The 15,885-nt window shown below is 40.7% G+C and overlaps 1 protein-coding gene across 1 annotated transcript in view; it reads right to left on the bottom strand.

Annotated features, from left to right (window-relative positions):
• LOC120798499 (myomegalin-like) overlaps positions 1-15,391 on the bottom strand; it is a 45,831-nt gene extending 30,440 nt beyond the window's left edge. Inside the window, exons 1-5 of the mRNA XM_040142774.1 lie at positions 15,184-15,391; positions 13,551-13,597; positions 13,380-13,447; positions 8,817-8,927; positions 2,723-2,799 (exon numbers count right to left, since the gene is read on the bottom strand). Coding sequence (XP_039998708.1) covers positions 2,723-2,799; positions 8,817-8,927; positions 13,380-13,447; positions 13,551-13,597; positions 15,184-15,233 — 353 coding nt within the window. The 5' untranslated portion in view covers positions 15,234-15,391. The remainder of the gene's footprint in view (positions 1-2,722; positions 2,800-8,816; positions 8,928-13,379; positions 13,448-13,550; positions 13,598-15,183) is intronic.
• Positions 15,392-15,885: the final 494 nt, after the last annotated feature.

Genomic DNA, 15,885 nt, shown 5'->3' with positions numbered 1-15,885 from the left:
CCACATCAGTCAGGTACCAGACTGACTATAGCCCTATAGCCCCTCTGACTATGTACTCAGAGGGTTGGCATTAGGACGTAATGGAGACATTAGTGAGAACCAAGAAATAATATGGTGCCATCATTTTCCTGTGTGGTGCGGTGCTCATGGGATACCCGACACCCTTCCACTCACAGCACAGATTAAGTATGCCCCCGCCCATGGTGTAGGCTTTTATTGTCACGATTAACACCAATATGTACTCTCTTTGATGATGTTGTGATGTTCCCATGGTCTGACATTTATACAGTAGTGGATTCAATCTGGGCCCTTTTTCCTTTTGAAAGTAATCTTGACTGTGGCAGTGACTGAGTTCAACCAGAGGCCTGTATTTCAGATGTGGAGGTTTTTCGGTAAATGTGTTTGTGATAAAACAGTTAATTGAAATAAACTGCAAAAGCTGTATATTCACAAAACATGAATATTTTAGACTTAACTCTGAAATGTGAAATTTCTCACACACATCCTGTTTCTTTGTGTTTTCCTACAACCACATTATGTGGCTCATGACATAAGTGTTTTACCTCACTCCTTTGGACTCCAACTGTGCAAGCATCTGTCTATATCACATAGTCAGTCAACGACCCTATCCCAGAATTCCTGCTCCCAGAATGGTGCTCGCCACTCTGTCGCCATGAGTCCTGTTCTGGACCCTCTCTACATACGTTTTTAACTCTGTCCACCACATGCAACAGCTCAAATAACTGGGATATTTTGAACCAGTCTGAGTAATGCAAATGTCTGTCTCTTGGACAGTGTCATTTATTTGTATCTGACAAGATCTTCAGTCAATGTGGACAGCCTAAACACCATCCTTTCTTCAAGAAGTCAGAATGCAGTAACGTTGATCTGTCCAAAATATAATGCACAATTTAAACTACCAAGAAATGCAGCGGGACTTAAATTCAAGAATCTGTTGAATAAGACTGTGCTTTTTCATTGTCGTTACATGTATTTTTTTTATGATGTTTTGTGATGCGTGTTTGTACAACAGCTCCAGTGATTGGCTACGGCAGTCATTTCTGGCTATCAGGTTGATGCTCAAAACACAGAATATGCTGCTGATATGGCAAGAATCCTCCATGTTGATCTGGGGCTGTGCAGAAATGGTCACTTTTCCCAACCAGTGCGCTGATAGTTAGATTACCATTTACCATTAACACCGGCGGTAAGCAATTCTGTGGCAACAACCACAGAATATGCACTGTAGAAATAAAATATACAGCAGCACAACTGTTGGCCAGGAGGGGAGAAGAGTCAAAGTCATGCAATAATAACTGCGTCACTTTCAGAATCCTCTCTGCTATCACTGCACAGCTTTTCAAATCATATTTATCCTTACCTCTACTACAGTAAAGTAATGTGCAGAGAGGGAGCAACAACAGCAACTAAAATAGAGCAAGTAATGAGAGCCAATTTATCCTTTCCAAGAGCACCAACGGCTGGCCAGTGATGATCCATACCGATTTAAAGGTCAACAACCACGACCTTTAAGCAGCATCTCAGACAATTTCAGCAGTAGAAAGATTCTCTCTTGATAGTTTGTCATATCAAAGTAGTTCAGGCCCAAACAATTATGAAGTGTAAGCCATACAAATGGGAATTGTAATGCTGCCATGTAAACAACCCAGCGAAAGCACCACCCATTCCTACATATCTCTTACAATCTGCTAAACCTCTAGAGCAGTTTCAAGCTCCACCCTGGGGCAGGAGAAGCCCTGCAGGAGGAGGAGAACATCTGTTTTAAGGAATCGACAGTGTCAAAAAAGGAACAAACATTTGCCCTTAAAATACTACACGAAGGGAACAGAATACCTGTGTTTCGTGTGTCTCCAACGTGACTAATAAAAGCCCGACATGTAGAAAGATCTCTAAGATTTTTCAGATTTTTTTGTGAAACTCTGAAAACTAGATCATCTGGTTAAAGGACAGTCGCCCTCATCACCATGTCATATTGACAACACTAGCATTTTCCTACAGCATTTATACAATAGTCCTAACCAAGATTTTTCTCACGTTAGGGGTTTACATTGTGGGTTGCACTCACCTATACATGAAGGTTTTCGTAACTCCATTGTGTGTGTGTGCGTGCGTGCGTGTGTGTGTGTGTGTGTGTGTTGTCTCTATCAGCTGCTGCATGACATATGAGCTGTTAGAGATATGAGGTGATACCACAGTTAAGACAGCACCATGTAGAGAGTCGCAGCTAATCTCCACTAGGGACACACTTACTCCTCAGCAGCCAACATCCATAGATGGAGGTGCACAAACACACACAGGTCTGACACACCATTCATCTGTGTTATCAACCTCTTAACTCCCCTGGAGCAACTGGTCTATCTGCCCACCGATACACACCATGTACTGTATTAAACAAAGTCTATGTGGCCAAAGAAAACATTGAAATAACTGGATGTAATTATGATACATAGGCTGTTGCTGAAGGCCATTTCAATAAAGCCAGGGTGTCGATACCTGCCTGTCTAGAGAGACCTTTCGACATTACGATACTTTGGAAAATAATCATTGATGCTGACTTTTCAGGTAAGTAAAATGTTCTCTTTGGTATGGTGTATCTACATAATTAGGGAGAGAAACGTTTTATTTACAGACTAAGAAACCTTAATTTGAGGGTTGGAAGTGCACAACAATAAAAATTTATGATTAATATTTGTGGACTTACAGGGCTTTGTCCAGAAGCTGCTGTTTCTCTTGGAGCTCCTGCTTCAAGCTCTCTACTTCCACCTTCAACTCGATGTTCTGCAAAAGATGAAGAGCAGTAAGGTCAGACTGTCAATCAGTTAACTGTTCAATACACATCATCATCAAACTTTGTCTCCCCCACCAGCATAACATCTCAGCAACAGATAATGACAATTGTACAGTCTGCAGAGTCAGTAAGTGGTAATTTGTAGCTGTGAATAAAGAGTGACTCGGTCTGGTGATAAATACTGTAATTTGCTGTCAAAATCATTGAGCCCCCCCTGTGAATATTACAAACTTGACATAATAACGAAATTCTGTTTTGAGATGTAATTTTCTCTCAGTAATTGCAATATATATGATTTTCCAAGCCTCAAAAAACAACAACAAATATTTGCTTTCACATCCCCATGCCCATGGCACTAAGCAGACTTAATAAAAAAGCTTTTTTTCCCTCTAAAACAAACACTCTGCAGGCAGACATGCATAAGTTGGGTTGTCAATATAGCTACTACATTTGGCGTGGAGCTTCCAAACACAAACAGCAATAGTGATTTACAGAGGCTTTTTAGTATCTCTTGCCTTTTAGTTTTCATTCGGTAATCTATGTGAAAACTTGGATAGCAATTTCAATTTCTGTAAAATTACCACCTAGTAATTATTTATGTGGCTGAAACTGTAAAATTGTCAATTGTCTTAATTTACATAAAAAATATTTGAATTGTAAAGCCTTCTGCACACCTATGGTTCACCCACACAGGTCTTTCCACTTAGGGAGACCTCTTCTCAGGACTCAAGCTGTGTGATGTGTAAATAGGCCAACAGTGAAACACCAGTGGGGGTATGGCAAATAATAAAAATATTCCTAAGTGGAAGTAACAAAAGTCATCAAGTCAGTACAAAAGGTACAAAGTTTGAGACCTTTAAAATCATGTTCAGTTTCATTATAATGGTATAAAATACAAAAATAAAACAATTTTCTTTTGGGATACCTCACTTTACACACTTGACTTAGCATACCTACAGCAAATCATGTAGATTGGAGTAACAGCAAAGCTTGTCGTATATGCGGAGACAAACTGAATCAATTTCAGGATCATGCTGTTTTTAAATCTATCATATATTTATAAGATGTATATAGGATTTTATATATCAAAGAAAGTTGATTAGATGGTATTTAAAACGTTGTAGCACTGTATTTATTGCTTATATGTTCATTGGGTCTGTCTGAATCTCTAGTATCCTCCCTCTCTTCTTCACATCTCATGCACATATCTGTCATGTCCCACACTCAGTTTCCCCAGTCACTTCATCTCTCCATCACACCCTGATCTCTCTGTCTCTGCTGTGCGAATCCCGGCTGCTGGGTGTTGTGTATCATTACTACAGAACATCTGACCGTGCCGTTAGGGCTGGTATATTTAGAGCTGGAGAATTCAGGGCAGCTCAGATTTTCACCACTGGGGCCAAAGGCTAAACTCCACAGTTTGTTTACCTGCTGGGGTCCACAGGGGACATTTTAGGGCCGATCAGGGCTCTTAAACAGGGCTAGGGTACAGAGGATTTAAACAGTGGGAATAGTGGGGCTCATTCTTTCCGTTCCGACTTCAGACAGGAGAGAGGACACTTTATCTGTCTGTCTGTCTACTGGACTCACATCAGATAATTGCTCTCATTTGTTTTGTCACTTTTATCACTGAAGCTTGGCTCACGTTCATTTCATCAGATTGCCCACTTTCTCTTGTCCATCATCTTGGTTTGGCTGCCTTTCTGCCCCCCTGTCTTTCTCTGTCTCTCCTTTCCTGTCTCTTCCTTTCTCTATTTCTGTTTTGGAAATGTTTCAGTGCCTCTGTGCATGTCCAAGCCTGTTGACCTTCCAATGTCCCTGCCAGAGAGCTTTATGTACTGTATGTCGATAAGTCTCACAGAGAGCCGGGCTACACGTGTACCTACACTCGGAGCCCGAAACCTCCCCATAAACAAGTTACCAGGCACCATTACTCATGACTGCTCAAAACAACACATACCGCTGGTCATCACACAAGCACACATTCATTCTGCACATGTGACCAGAGTCAAAGTAGTCATGCTGTTTGCTGACATTAAATCAGTGAAATGAGTGAGTGATAATAACTACGCAACTATTTTTGATAGTCAATTAATTGTTTAAAGGCTGTTTTTTTCAGCAAATCTTCAACAATTCACTGGTTGAGGATCGAAATTTATCACTGTTTTCTGACATTTTATAGAGAAAACGATTCATCGATGAATCGAGAAAATATCTGGCAGAATAACTGCAGTTGCAGCCCTACAGAGCTGGCAATTTGTAGTAGTAACTAGTAACTGTAGTAGCAAAGTAAAAAAAAAATGTTAATGTTGTGACAGTATTTACAGGAAGAAAAAATAACTACAGAAGTTCATTGTAGGGGATACGAAGGTGGGTTGTGCTTAGTAAGGCAGATAACAATGCATACTTTATGATTACATATCAGGGGAGATTGTGTTCAGTGCAAAGAAATGTTGAAAAACCTACCTAATAACCTGATTTAATGTTTTGTACGGTAATAGTCTTAAATGAACACTATTTGAGACTCTGCAGATTCTCTGCTTATATTGCTCATTAATGTTACTCTGACCAGTTAATCTCTTTCAAAACACTCTACTCTTAAGACACTAAGTAATGCAGAAGTAACTACAATTTATGCAACATATGACCAGACATATGCTCTGCATGGGTAATGACGGCAAATGATTTGCCTAAATTCTCTAACAATAAATAATGTACCACACATGCAACAGAACAAGTATTCGTGTGTGTGTGTGTGTGTGTGTGTGTGTTTGTCAACATGGTTTACAGTAAGAGAGACATCTTCCCATCTTGAAAACAGCTCTAAATATAGACACCCATCACAGTGCACCTGCTATTCTAGCCCTTCCTGGCCTGTTGGCCCTCAGCAACAGGATCCACTTATAACCAGTGAAGGAAGAGGGAGATGGCTGCATTGACAGGACTCTCACACATAAAACAAACACACCTGCAATGGTGCAATGACTTATCCCCTACTGGCAGGTATCATCACTTAGGTTCAGGGCATCTAATGATGATCCTGCTCAGTTCGTTTTAAACCATACTAAAGATATCTGGTAGTATCATCTGGTGGTATCTCTTAAAATTAACTGACACACAACTTTTATATTGTCCTTTTTAAAGCAAAAACAGCAAAGATTCACTTTTCCAGCTTCTCAAATATGAAAATTAGCAGCTTTTCTCTGTTTTACATCACTGTAAACTGAATATCTTTGGATTTCGGACTGGTAGTTGGACAAAACAAGACATCTGAAGATGTTACCCTTGACTCTGAGAACTTGTGATGGGCATTTTTCAGAATTTTTTGACATTTCATAGATAATTTTATAAACAATAAGTTAATCGGGAAATTAATCAAAAAATTATTCTGTGTAAACAGTCATCCGTTTCAGCCCTAAAAATCAGTGAATTAAGCACTGCAATTCTTTCAGCACAAGATGATAAATATGTATTTACCGACAATTCATATCAAATAGTATGCCTAAATCATATGGTATATTAATGAACTGACATGACTTAAATTCAATGCTTTACAAAATACACCAATATAACAAAACATAGTGTGAAGAGAACCATACAAACACACAAACACATGTACCAAAGTGTGGCTCGTGTCATATAGACACATATGAATACATGTGATAAATAAATCAGTGCAGTCAAGCCTGCTCTATAAATAGAGTCTATCGAGCTCTGGGAGAGATCACTATGAGCCCGAGCAGCTCAGGTCTGATAACATCTACAGTGCAAAGATTTAGGCTCCAATGAAAAAGTGATTAACCTTTAGCCACACAGAGTAAGGGATTAAACTCCAGTTGGATGTCTGGATGACGTAGGATCAGTTTGCTCAGCCACTGCTGGTATGCAGTGGACAACACGCAGGTCTTGTTCGGCCGGCTCAAGTGGCCATTTAGTTTTCTCATATCAAAGAGTTGTTGATGATCAGGCGGGATTTCGAGTGAAGGGAGGAAGAGAGAGATGAGTTTTAAATGCCGACTGGCCCATGCTAACAGACACCAGCTGAGCTGGGTCACCTTATTGTAGGTGCACACTTTACACGCGCACATACAGAGGAGCGCAGAGGGACGCATACTTAGAAACAAACAGTGCACAATACATGCATATAAATGGTGTACTCACTGACACCCTAAGAAAGAGACAAGCAGTTTAAAAAAATTGTGACAATTTAAGGGCTATAACAAATGATTATTTTCATTATCAGTGTTTCATTTGTTTATATTTTTGATTAATCATTTAATCGTGTGATCAAGAAAATTTGTAAAATATAGACCATAGTAAGTTCCCAGAGCTCAAGTGATATCTTTGAATTCCTTGTTTTATCTGACCAACAGTCCAAAGCCCAAAGATGTTCAATAATTTATAAAACAGAAAAGGAACAAATACTCATATTTGAGAAGCTGGACCAAGACAGTCTTGGCAATTTTGCTGCACAAAAGATTTAAACAATAAATCAGTTTTTAAAGAAATGTAATTTGTTGTCAATTTTGTTGTTTGGCAAAATAATCTATCTGAGTATTGTTTGATTATTAATACTAGTGACAGTATGATATCTTGTGGTACCAGTACCAAAACAATACTGTTTTAGATACCTTAAGTTAGCATGATTTGTGACGTCAGCACTCTGTATTATACTGTGTGATTGATTTTTCCCAACGGTTTGCGTGGGGATCACTATGTGACCAAATCATGCAGTAATTTATGTAGTTCTGAGGTCACTTATCAGGAACAAAAATGTTTGTTTAATTTTTCTTTTTTTCATTTTACAAAAGTTAAAGTACTCAAATATTAAATGTTGTTTAAAACCAAAGTAGCCATACCTACATGAAATACAATTTAAAATTGGCATTTTCAATATTTAAGTCAGGAACTATCTGATAATAGTAGGGATACTCTGGTCCAGGTTTTATCTCTCCCAATACCGATTCCAATACTTCAAATCAGGATGTTTTAACAAAATATTGATCCAATGTCAGCGCTCTCTTTGCTCTAAATACAAATTGTGCACCTCACCGTGGGGAATTATTGGAATTACTGTATCTCTAAATAAGGTAACATGAGGCCAGAGACTGCTGTGACACTAAAGATTGAGTCAGTGGCCCAGTGTGACTGAATGAATGTACCTGAGAGTGGAAACACAGAATTTTATAACGGCACTGGCAAAGAAACTGCATTAAATGGACGATACCCAATCCACTTAATAAGGTCAGTATCAGCAGCAATGATCTGGAATGCCATTCTGTTCGGGGGTTTGACGTCAACTTTCAGTCATTGTAAAGTTTTGATACTTTTTTTCTTGTTTTTTTTTTCCCCCTTTTTTTTAAATCACTCGACAATTCCTGAGATTCCATTATAGGTTCACAGGTATATCCCACTAAGTCCCTATATTTCTGCAGTTGCGTTGTAATCTAAAGTATATCACCGCTGTGGTGAGAGACTACATTTAGTTTATCTAACTAAAGGACATAAACTCTTCCCAAATCCCAGTATAAGACAACAATACACCGTAAGACAGAGGTCCTACTGGACAGCTGACAGACAGGCTAACACACAAACTGCATCATATAGAAGTTCCTGAGCAAAAAGCTAGTTAATCTATAGTCCTTCACATGGTGGCCATATCTGAAAACAAGCACTTGGTAAAACAAACACATGGCAGGTCACATCACCTCAACCAGGTCAGTACAACAGCTGCGTCAACAAGCAGTGGAAGTGGCTCAGTAAAGCAATTCTTCAGCACTGTCATGTTAACAATAATAATCTATTGAAAAAGGCACAAATGAACTCTTTTGATTACCTACTCAGTGCCAAATTTCTCGACAAAGCAAAAATCAATCGGTGCTGATCATTTTTTTTGTAATGAAATGACCCTTGGCCCCTGAAGAGCAACCACTTACAGACCCATTCATCACCAGTCAAACAGGTTCCCATTCATTTCCTCCTGCTCAGTAAGAACCGCCCTACTCACCGTGCGGTAGACATCCTCACTGCTCTCCTCATACTTCTGCTGTATCCTCTCCTCCAGGAAGTAGATGCGGAGCTTGAGGCTGAAGTTCTCCTTCTTCAGGTCATTCAGGTGCTGTGACAAAGTACGGTAACCGTTAGACATGACCGTCAAAAAGCACCGACACTGCTTGACATGTCCGTTATGGGTCTGAAATGAACAGTCGTCTTCGTCCTCTCCGTATCATGGAGGAATACAGAGTCCATATTAAAGGACAGCGACTGTCAAGGCACGTCCCTGTGTTAGAGTCCGGTAACCGTTAGACATGCTACCTCCTTCTCCAAAAGAGCATAATGCTGCACCTGAAAAAAGCCAAATTATTTACAAAGCGGCATCCCAGCCTCTAACAGGCCATTGGGAAACCATCAAACAAACCACATCGGCACTAAAGCTAACACATTCACACACACACCCACACATACACTAGAGTCTAACACTAGAGTTTGCAGTGCAGGGGGTTACTCTGCAGCCCGGGCAGTCCGAGATGCAGCCATGTCAGCTCCATGGTGTGATCTGGTCTACTAGGGGACGGGACAGTAGCTTGTTTTACTGGAGGAGACATCCCTGGAATCCCAGACTGCCAAGGGAGATGGGTGGAAGGGGGGGGGGAGTAGGGGGAGGTAAAAGGCTCAGGGCTCACAGGCACTTGTGGTATGAAGGGAAATCTCACCCCTCTGCAAAACAGAACTGTCGGAGGAACAGGGACATGAAGAGAAAAGGGGGGGTTAAATGTGAGTCCCTTTGTGTCCTTTTCATTTTGTCTACTTCCTTTCAGATAGCATATTGAAGGTAATTTCATTTGTCCGGTTTAACCACCTCCCTACCACTTTTCAATATATTTTTGAGTCTGGAGGTTTAGCCGTATTGAGAGAACAGCTGAAAGTCCACACCAGCCTCCATGTTACATAACAGTGACTCACTTCCATTTAGCCTCTGCTGAATTTGGGAAATGACAATCTCAATAATCTTTGGTTTATTTTGGTATATTGCACATTGAGCAAATTAATCAGTATCTTTTGTAATAACTCACTCGGGATGCTGATACACTCTATACAAGTTTATCAAACTGGGAAACCCTTGATTTAGGAAACAAGATTGTCTACTTGTCTTGGATTTAGGTTTCATTTTTCACAACATTATGGGGAGACACTATAAAATTACACCCCCTTTGGAAATTTTCACTAAGAAGCAAACCATTGTCTCCTTTTTTCTAATAAATGTGCATTCTTAGCAAGCAAAAAATATTTAAAAGGTTTGGTAAGTAAATCCAAAATAACCAAAAACAAAACAATCGTTTCAACCCTCTGAACTCAGACTTGGTCAAAAATACTTGGCATCCTAGGGCATGATTAATACCTCCCACATGCAAAACGATGGATTTTTTGGATAGCCTTATCTCTTTAGAAAATAACAATATGCAGCATTTCTAGCTGAGAGTAGTGACAATGCCTTTAAGTAAAGGGAATAAAGATTTCAAGAGGTAAAAGGGCCCAGTCAGACCCACAGCATATGAGTCTTATATTTACATGAATCAATTTTGCTTTTAATAAAAATGCCAATACTCAGTCAAATGAGAAAGTCTATTGTAAAAGGCATTACTTGAAGTGACAAACCAGCAGAAAATTATCAACCAACTCAGCAGCTCTACTGAGCTTTTTTTGTACCTTTTAGCTAACTGTTTTGGTAGTATAGTTAGGAAATTTACTGTATGGTTCAGTCTCACCAGTCTCAGTAAATTCTGTGTCAAGCAGTAGCAGGCAACCATTAAAAAAAATACAACAACAACTGATAAACCAAACTGTATTCAACATGCCCAGCACAAAACACTAGGTAAAGTTAGCAATGAGCTGAAGCTAGCTAGTGAAGAAAGTAAGTAAGTAAGTAAGTAAGTACTGAACTTGTATTTTTTATTTGGTGACCAGAAATACAACTCCGAGTGCCTGCTGGATGTGTAGCAAAGTAGGCAACTGTTTGCTAACACGACAGCCATAACAATGTGGCTGTGTCTGACAGCTTGTTTTGTTTTTTTGTGCCCCCTAGTGGCAAAATAAAGGTAGCTTTTAACTAAGCAAATAGAAATGTAACTGAGGCACATTGAAATACAGTTTTTTTTTTTGAGTCAATATCATCTGACATTTGTAAAGGGACAACATCTACCCAGTCCCACCTTGAATTTACCATACGTCTATGATAGTTATACCGTTAAAAATCAGAACCCCCCCGAATAGGGCTAACCAGCATAGGGAAATAAAGTCGCAAGGGTCTGATGGGAGTGGGACAGACAGGTGAGTGGAAAGAAGCTGGAATGAAATAGGAGACCTGGGAGCACTGAGCCACAGTGCTATTAATAGGGAGGTGTCCTGAATCTCACAGAGCGGTGAATCCCTGAATGTCCCTCAGAGATGAGTGAACAGAAAAGAAAGAAACAGACAGGAGCACGGGCTCCACTAAGTATTTTTTCTCATAATAAAAACAACAACCTTGGCTAAAATCAAGTTTCATGACCACTGTCCAATGCAAAAAAAAAAATCCCTAATAAAGGGACTACGACATGTTACCAACACTTGCAGTTTCGTCATTATTATTTCTTGATGCATTCAGTGAGTGTTCCCATTAAAGTGTCATCTTACATGCTGTTGCTAAATAATTCAGAGCAAAGATAGGCTAGGCGCCAAGTGGAATCTCCACATATCATTAGGGATGACATCATTCATCGTTCATAGTGTGTGTTTTTAAACAACTCCACACGCACAGCCACGCCCTCTCACACGATCCCTTTCCAGCTCTTGGTCAGAGATAAATAAATAGGAGTGAATGTGTGTAATTGTATGCGTGCAGTGTGTGTTGGAATGTGTTTATGTCAGGTGTAAAAGTGACACATCCAAGACCTGGCAGCTATGAAAGTGACTCCAGCTTCGAGTCGGCTGCTGTCTTTCAGAAAGTAACTTCAGCTTTCGTGACTGGTGGGTGACACCTCCCGTTTTAACAGGGCTCAGCACCACCTACACAATAACATTAAAGGAGTATCACTGGTGGTGTGTTTTCAGTTTTAGTGCTTGGCTTGTGTTTTATTCTGATCTGGTATGTGTCTGAAACATCAACAGTTTTTGGAGAAGAGCACTGAGGCGTGTATTGAAGGCAAAAGCGTGCTGGACTTGGGAATCAATGTGACACAGTGTGACACAGTCTGGGTGTTTTAGAGGATAATCAGCCATACTTGTGTAAACAACGCTGTTTTACAAAGAGCACAGCTGCAGACGCTGCCATTGGGTACACTTAATTTGGGCTACTAACGGACAATGGACTCAAAAGAGAAACAAGGGCGAATGGTGCCAAGGAATGGCAGTAGGTAGATGTATGACGCTATGTTAATTATGGAGCTAGAGCTGGGAGACTATTAGCATTTTTATAATTAGATACAAACACAAAGGGAAATGTAAAACGAGAAGTTGCGGTTTCATGGGGAGTTACGTGTTGTGACTATTTTTTGGCGAACAACAGCCAGGAGCAGTGACTTCCTCGAGTCAGGCAACCAGCGGAGACACTGCACAGTGCTGGCTGAAAGGATAAACTGTTGTTCATCACAGACTAGTTTGGACAGAGCCATTCCTCAAAATTTATTTCTGTAGGTGCCTGTGGATACAAGTAGCTTTAATACCTTTCTCCACATAACCATCTTAAATAGCAATTTTTAAAAAACCATATGTTAATGTTCATTTAAAATCATAACGGCTACACAAATTGTATTTCTGCTTTCATTGACATTTCACAATAAAACCTAACTTATAAGCCAAAATTTGTATTCCATCCACCCTATACGATTTTATTACTATCAAAACGCACATTTTCTTGACGATTCCCCAACTTCAAGACTTCCACATTGTCAAATTTATCTTTAAATGAAATTTAACTAGAGGTGGATCAGCAACAACAAAACCGCAGTTTGTATCAAATCTGTGCACTTAAGCCTGATACATGATTAAATATATATGGGTTCGAATTTGGGTCAGTACTATTCCGCCTGATCATTACAACACCCTACTGTCAGACATCAAAAAGAATATTTAATATAGCCTTCCTGTAAAGTGTGACTGGTACAATGCCCAATAATAGCGCAACGGAGACTGATGAGAAGTCCTAAAGTAGGCCATGCTGTAGCCAGAGGCAGACGTGAACCATCAGGAGGGTTCAGGGTGTTTTCCATCCAAATCCTCAGCGGCAGGTGTTCTCCTTTTCTGTACAGTATGTCAGAGACATGTGCCACAGATGGTTTGTTTGTAATCATGGATTTCTGGATAAAACACTGTTGATTTCCTCAACACTCTGTGATCTGATCCCACAGAGAGGATTCTGCATCAAAGCAAACCAAATCAGCTCATTACATCTTGTATTAAGACATGGATCCACAAGATGGCCCTCTAGAGCACATTTTTATCGGGCTCACCCACAGTGTTATTAATCATGCTGAAGGACAAGGTAGTGTCACTCACATCAAGCCCTATGATCATTCAAAATAAAGGCTCTCACCTGTTCAAACTGCTTGAGTGTGTGAAGCTGAAGAGGAAGAGCGTTGTCTGTTTCATCACTACACAAATCTAAACAGAAATCATGGAGTTAGCAAGACAAATGAGCAATTTATGTTTTTAAATAAGCCTAATATTTTGTTTTTTTGTTTTTTTTTTCATGAGAGCTATGTACCTGTCATGTGACCTGTGATCTTGGATGAAGTATTCTCTTCCACAGCACTGTCCGGAGAAACACAAAAAGAGGCATTATTAGCATGGGTAAGACACACACACACACACACACACACACACACACACACACACACACACACACACACACACACACACACACACACACATAACTAACGAGAGAGAGACAAACCTGTGAAGAAGTATATCCATTCCAACATTTATGGAGATGTGAATATCACGCAAAATAACAATTTAACTGTCTTTTCGTAATCCTTACAGGCAGGGATCTCTTCTGGAAATGAAAAGGACACTAAAATCTTTTCACTATAGTCGCATGATCTCATTTGCACCTCTGTAGGAGAGTAGGGGCTCACCAGGGAGTCCCAGCAGGGGAGAGGAGAGATTTTGAGGGGTGGGGGTTAACTATTCCCAACCATCTGCCCACCAAGCAAATCTGGAGGGTGTTTACATGACACTTGCAATCAGTGGAATAATTCTTCCCTTGATCTGGTTAAAACCAATTGATGAGAGTGCGTTCAAACACATTTTCACAAGAAAATGACAGGGACACCACAACAAAGCTATACAGTTAAACACTGAGTTCAGTGACCACAGCATGACAGTAGCATTATAGGCTCCCTATTTTGCCTACACTACTAGTCTATGTCTTTTACAGCGCTGCATACTGCCCATCAGTGCTCCTCATTCCAGACTCTGCACATTGTAAATTCCTCTGACAGCTGCTGGGTCAGAAAATGTAAAGACAGTTGCTGCATGCCAGGGGGTTTAGAAGTTCGCCAGGTGGGGAAATAGCCACGCTGCAACACTGTGGTGGGCAGCGTATCTTAATCCTCTTTCACTGCTGCTTTCTTATTAAATTTATCGGTGGGATGGGCCCTTTTGGGTTGAAGTGTACCTGTGTGTAGGAGGGATGTGATTATGCAGTAGCCTACATATTGCCCAGTGCACGGAGATTTTGAACCATGTCACTCTGAGTAAATACAAGTTATTGTTATCCGGTGTTCAGTGCATTACAATAGAGTGAATTACGATGAGAACGTTTTTAATGACTGCTTTTATTTTGTCACGCTCTTTCAGAACCTGACCGTATAAAGGAATTTGAGCTGAGTTATTACTTCTGGGCCTGTGTCTTGGTGTCTTCCCGGGCCCCATTGCTCGAATGCACAACTGGGTCCTTCAAATATTTGCCACTGCACCGCAATGTTTGTTGTTGTGTGCAAATGAGGCCAAAATTGGCCCCGTGAGGCGCGTCCTGCTCCGTATATTTCATCAAAAAATCTCATTCTAAGCCTGTGTGTGTGTGTGGGGTACAGACATCCGCAGCAATATGACGGTCAAAGTCAAAAATGTAATCGCCACTGGCCTCGATAGCTTCCACGGTTCCATAAAGCATGCAGATGGCTGCTGTGTGTGATACAGTCACGTCTTGTGTGGAGAAGAAGGCCTTTGTGACAGAAGACTGAACACAGCATTAGACAGAAAATATCGGCATTGTAACAGGAAGGTTTGCCTTAATTAGCCCAAACCACGGCCGTTTTGTTCAAAATGCCCAGCGAGCGCCGGTCTTCCGCTGCGGTGTCTCCGCGCTCACGATCGACCAAATGCCGCCTCACCTCTCTGACTCTCCCCAGGTTTGCTCCGGCGATGATGAGCTCCAATCCATATAGGCTATTCCTTCAAGTCAACGGGCATCCATGCCGGTAAGCCGCCGCCGTCAAATCACCCGTCCGTCACTCATTTTTTTTTTTCTTTAGGGAGAAAACACAACCATACAGGGGCATGTTATCTGCGCGGTCGACGCACCGCACACCGCGCAGGTTTTAGTGTGGAGGGGGTGTGCGAGGATGCGCGCCCTGAAAAAAAGGAAAGCAGGGATGTGTCAGAGCCCCCATCCCACGGAGAAGAGCCCCTGCTGCCCAACCAGCCCACCGCCAGATGAGCCGAGGGGAAGAATATGCTGTTTCAAAAGCAAGAACGCTATCTAAGGATCCACCTTCGGAAATAATGATCGGGACATTCCCTGGTCAAACTGAAGGCAGCGGATTTTTCCAAAATAAAGGTACCACAACCATGTTTTCAAAGCAAAGTGTAGCATAGGCTTCCAGTTTTCACTGAAATAGTACATTAAACAGTCCTGCTCTTTATACAGCAGATATACTGACCTATTGTAATGCCCCCCCCCCCGTAATCCTTGACTGATTTCTAAATCAAATGTCCATTTTCTTTAAGGCATAGTACGGATTTATCAAAATGCAAATTACCACTAGAGACAGATCATCAACATATCACCAGTTGCCACATAAAAACTACATCTG

The sequence above is a fragment of the Xiphias gladius genome, chromosome 14 (genome assembly GCF_016859285.1).
Source record: "Xiphias gladius isolate SHS-SW01 ecotype Sanya breed wild chromosome 14, ASM1685928v1, whole genome shotgun sequence".
NCBI classification, from domain to species: Eukaryota; Metazoa; Chordata; class Actinopteri; order Istiophoriformes; family Xiphiidae; genus Xiphias; species Xiphias gladius.
Note: the sequence above shows the minus strand (reverse complement) of the source record. Positions and strands in the feature narration are given on the sequence as shown.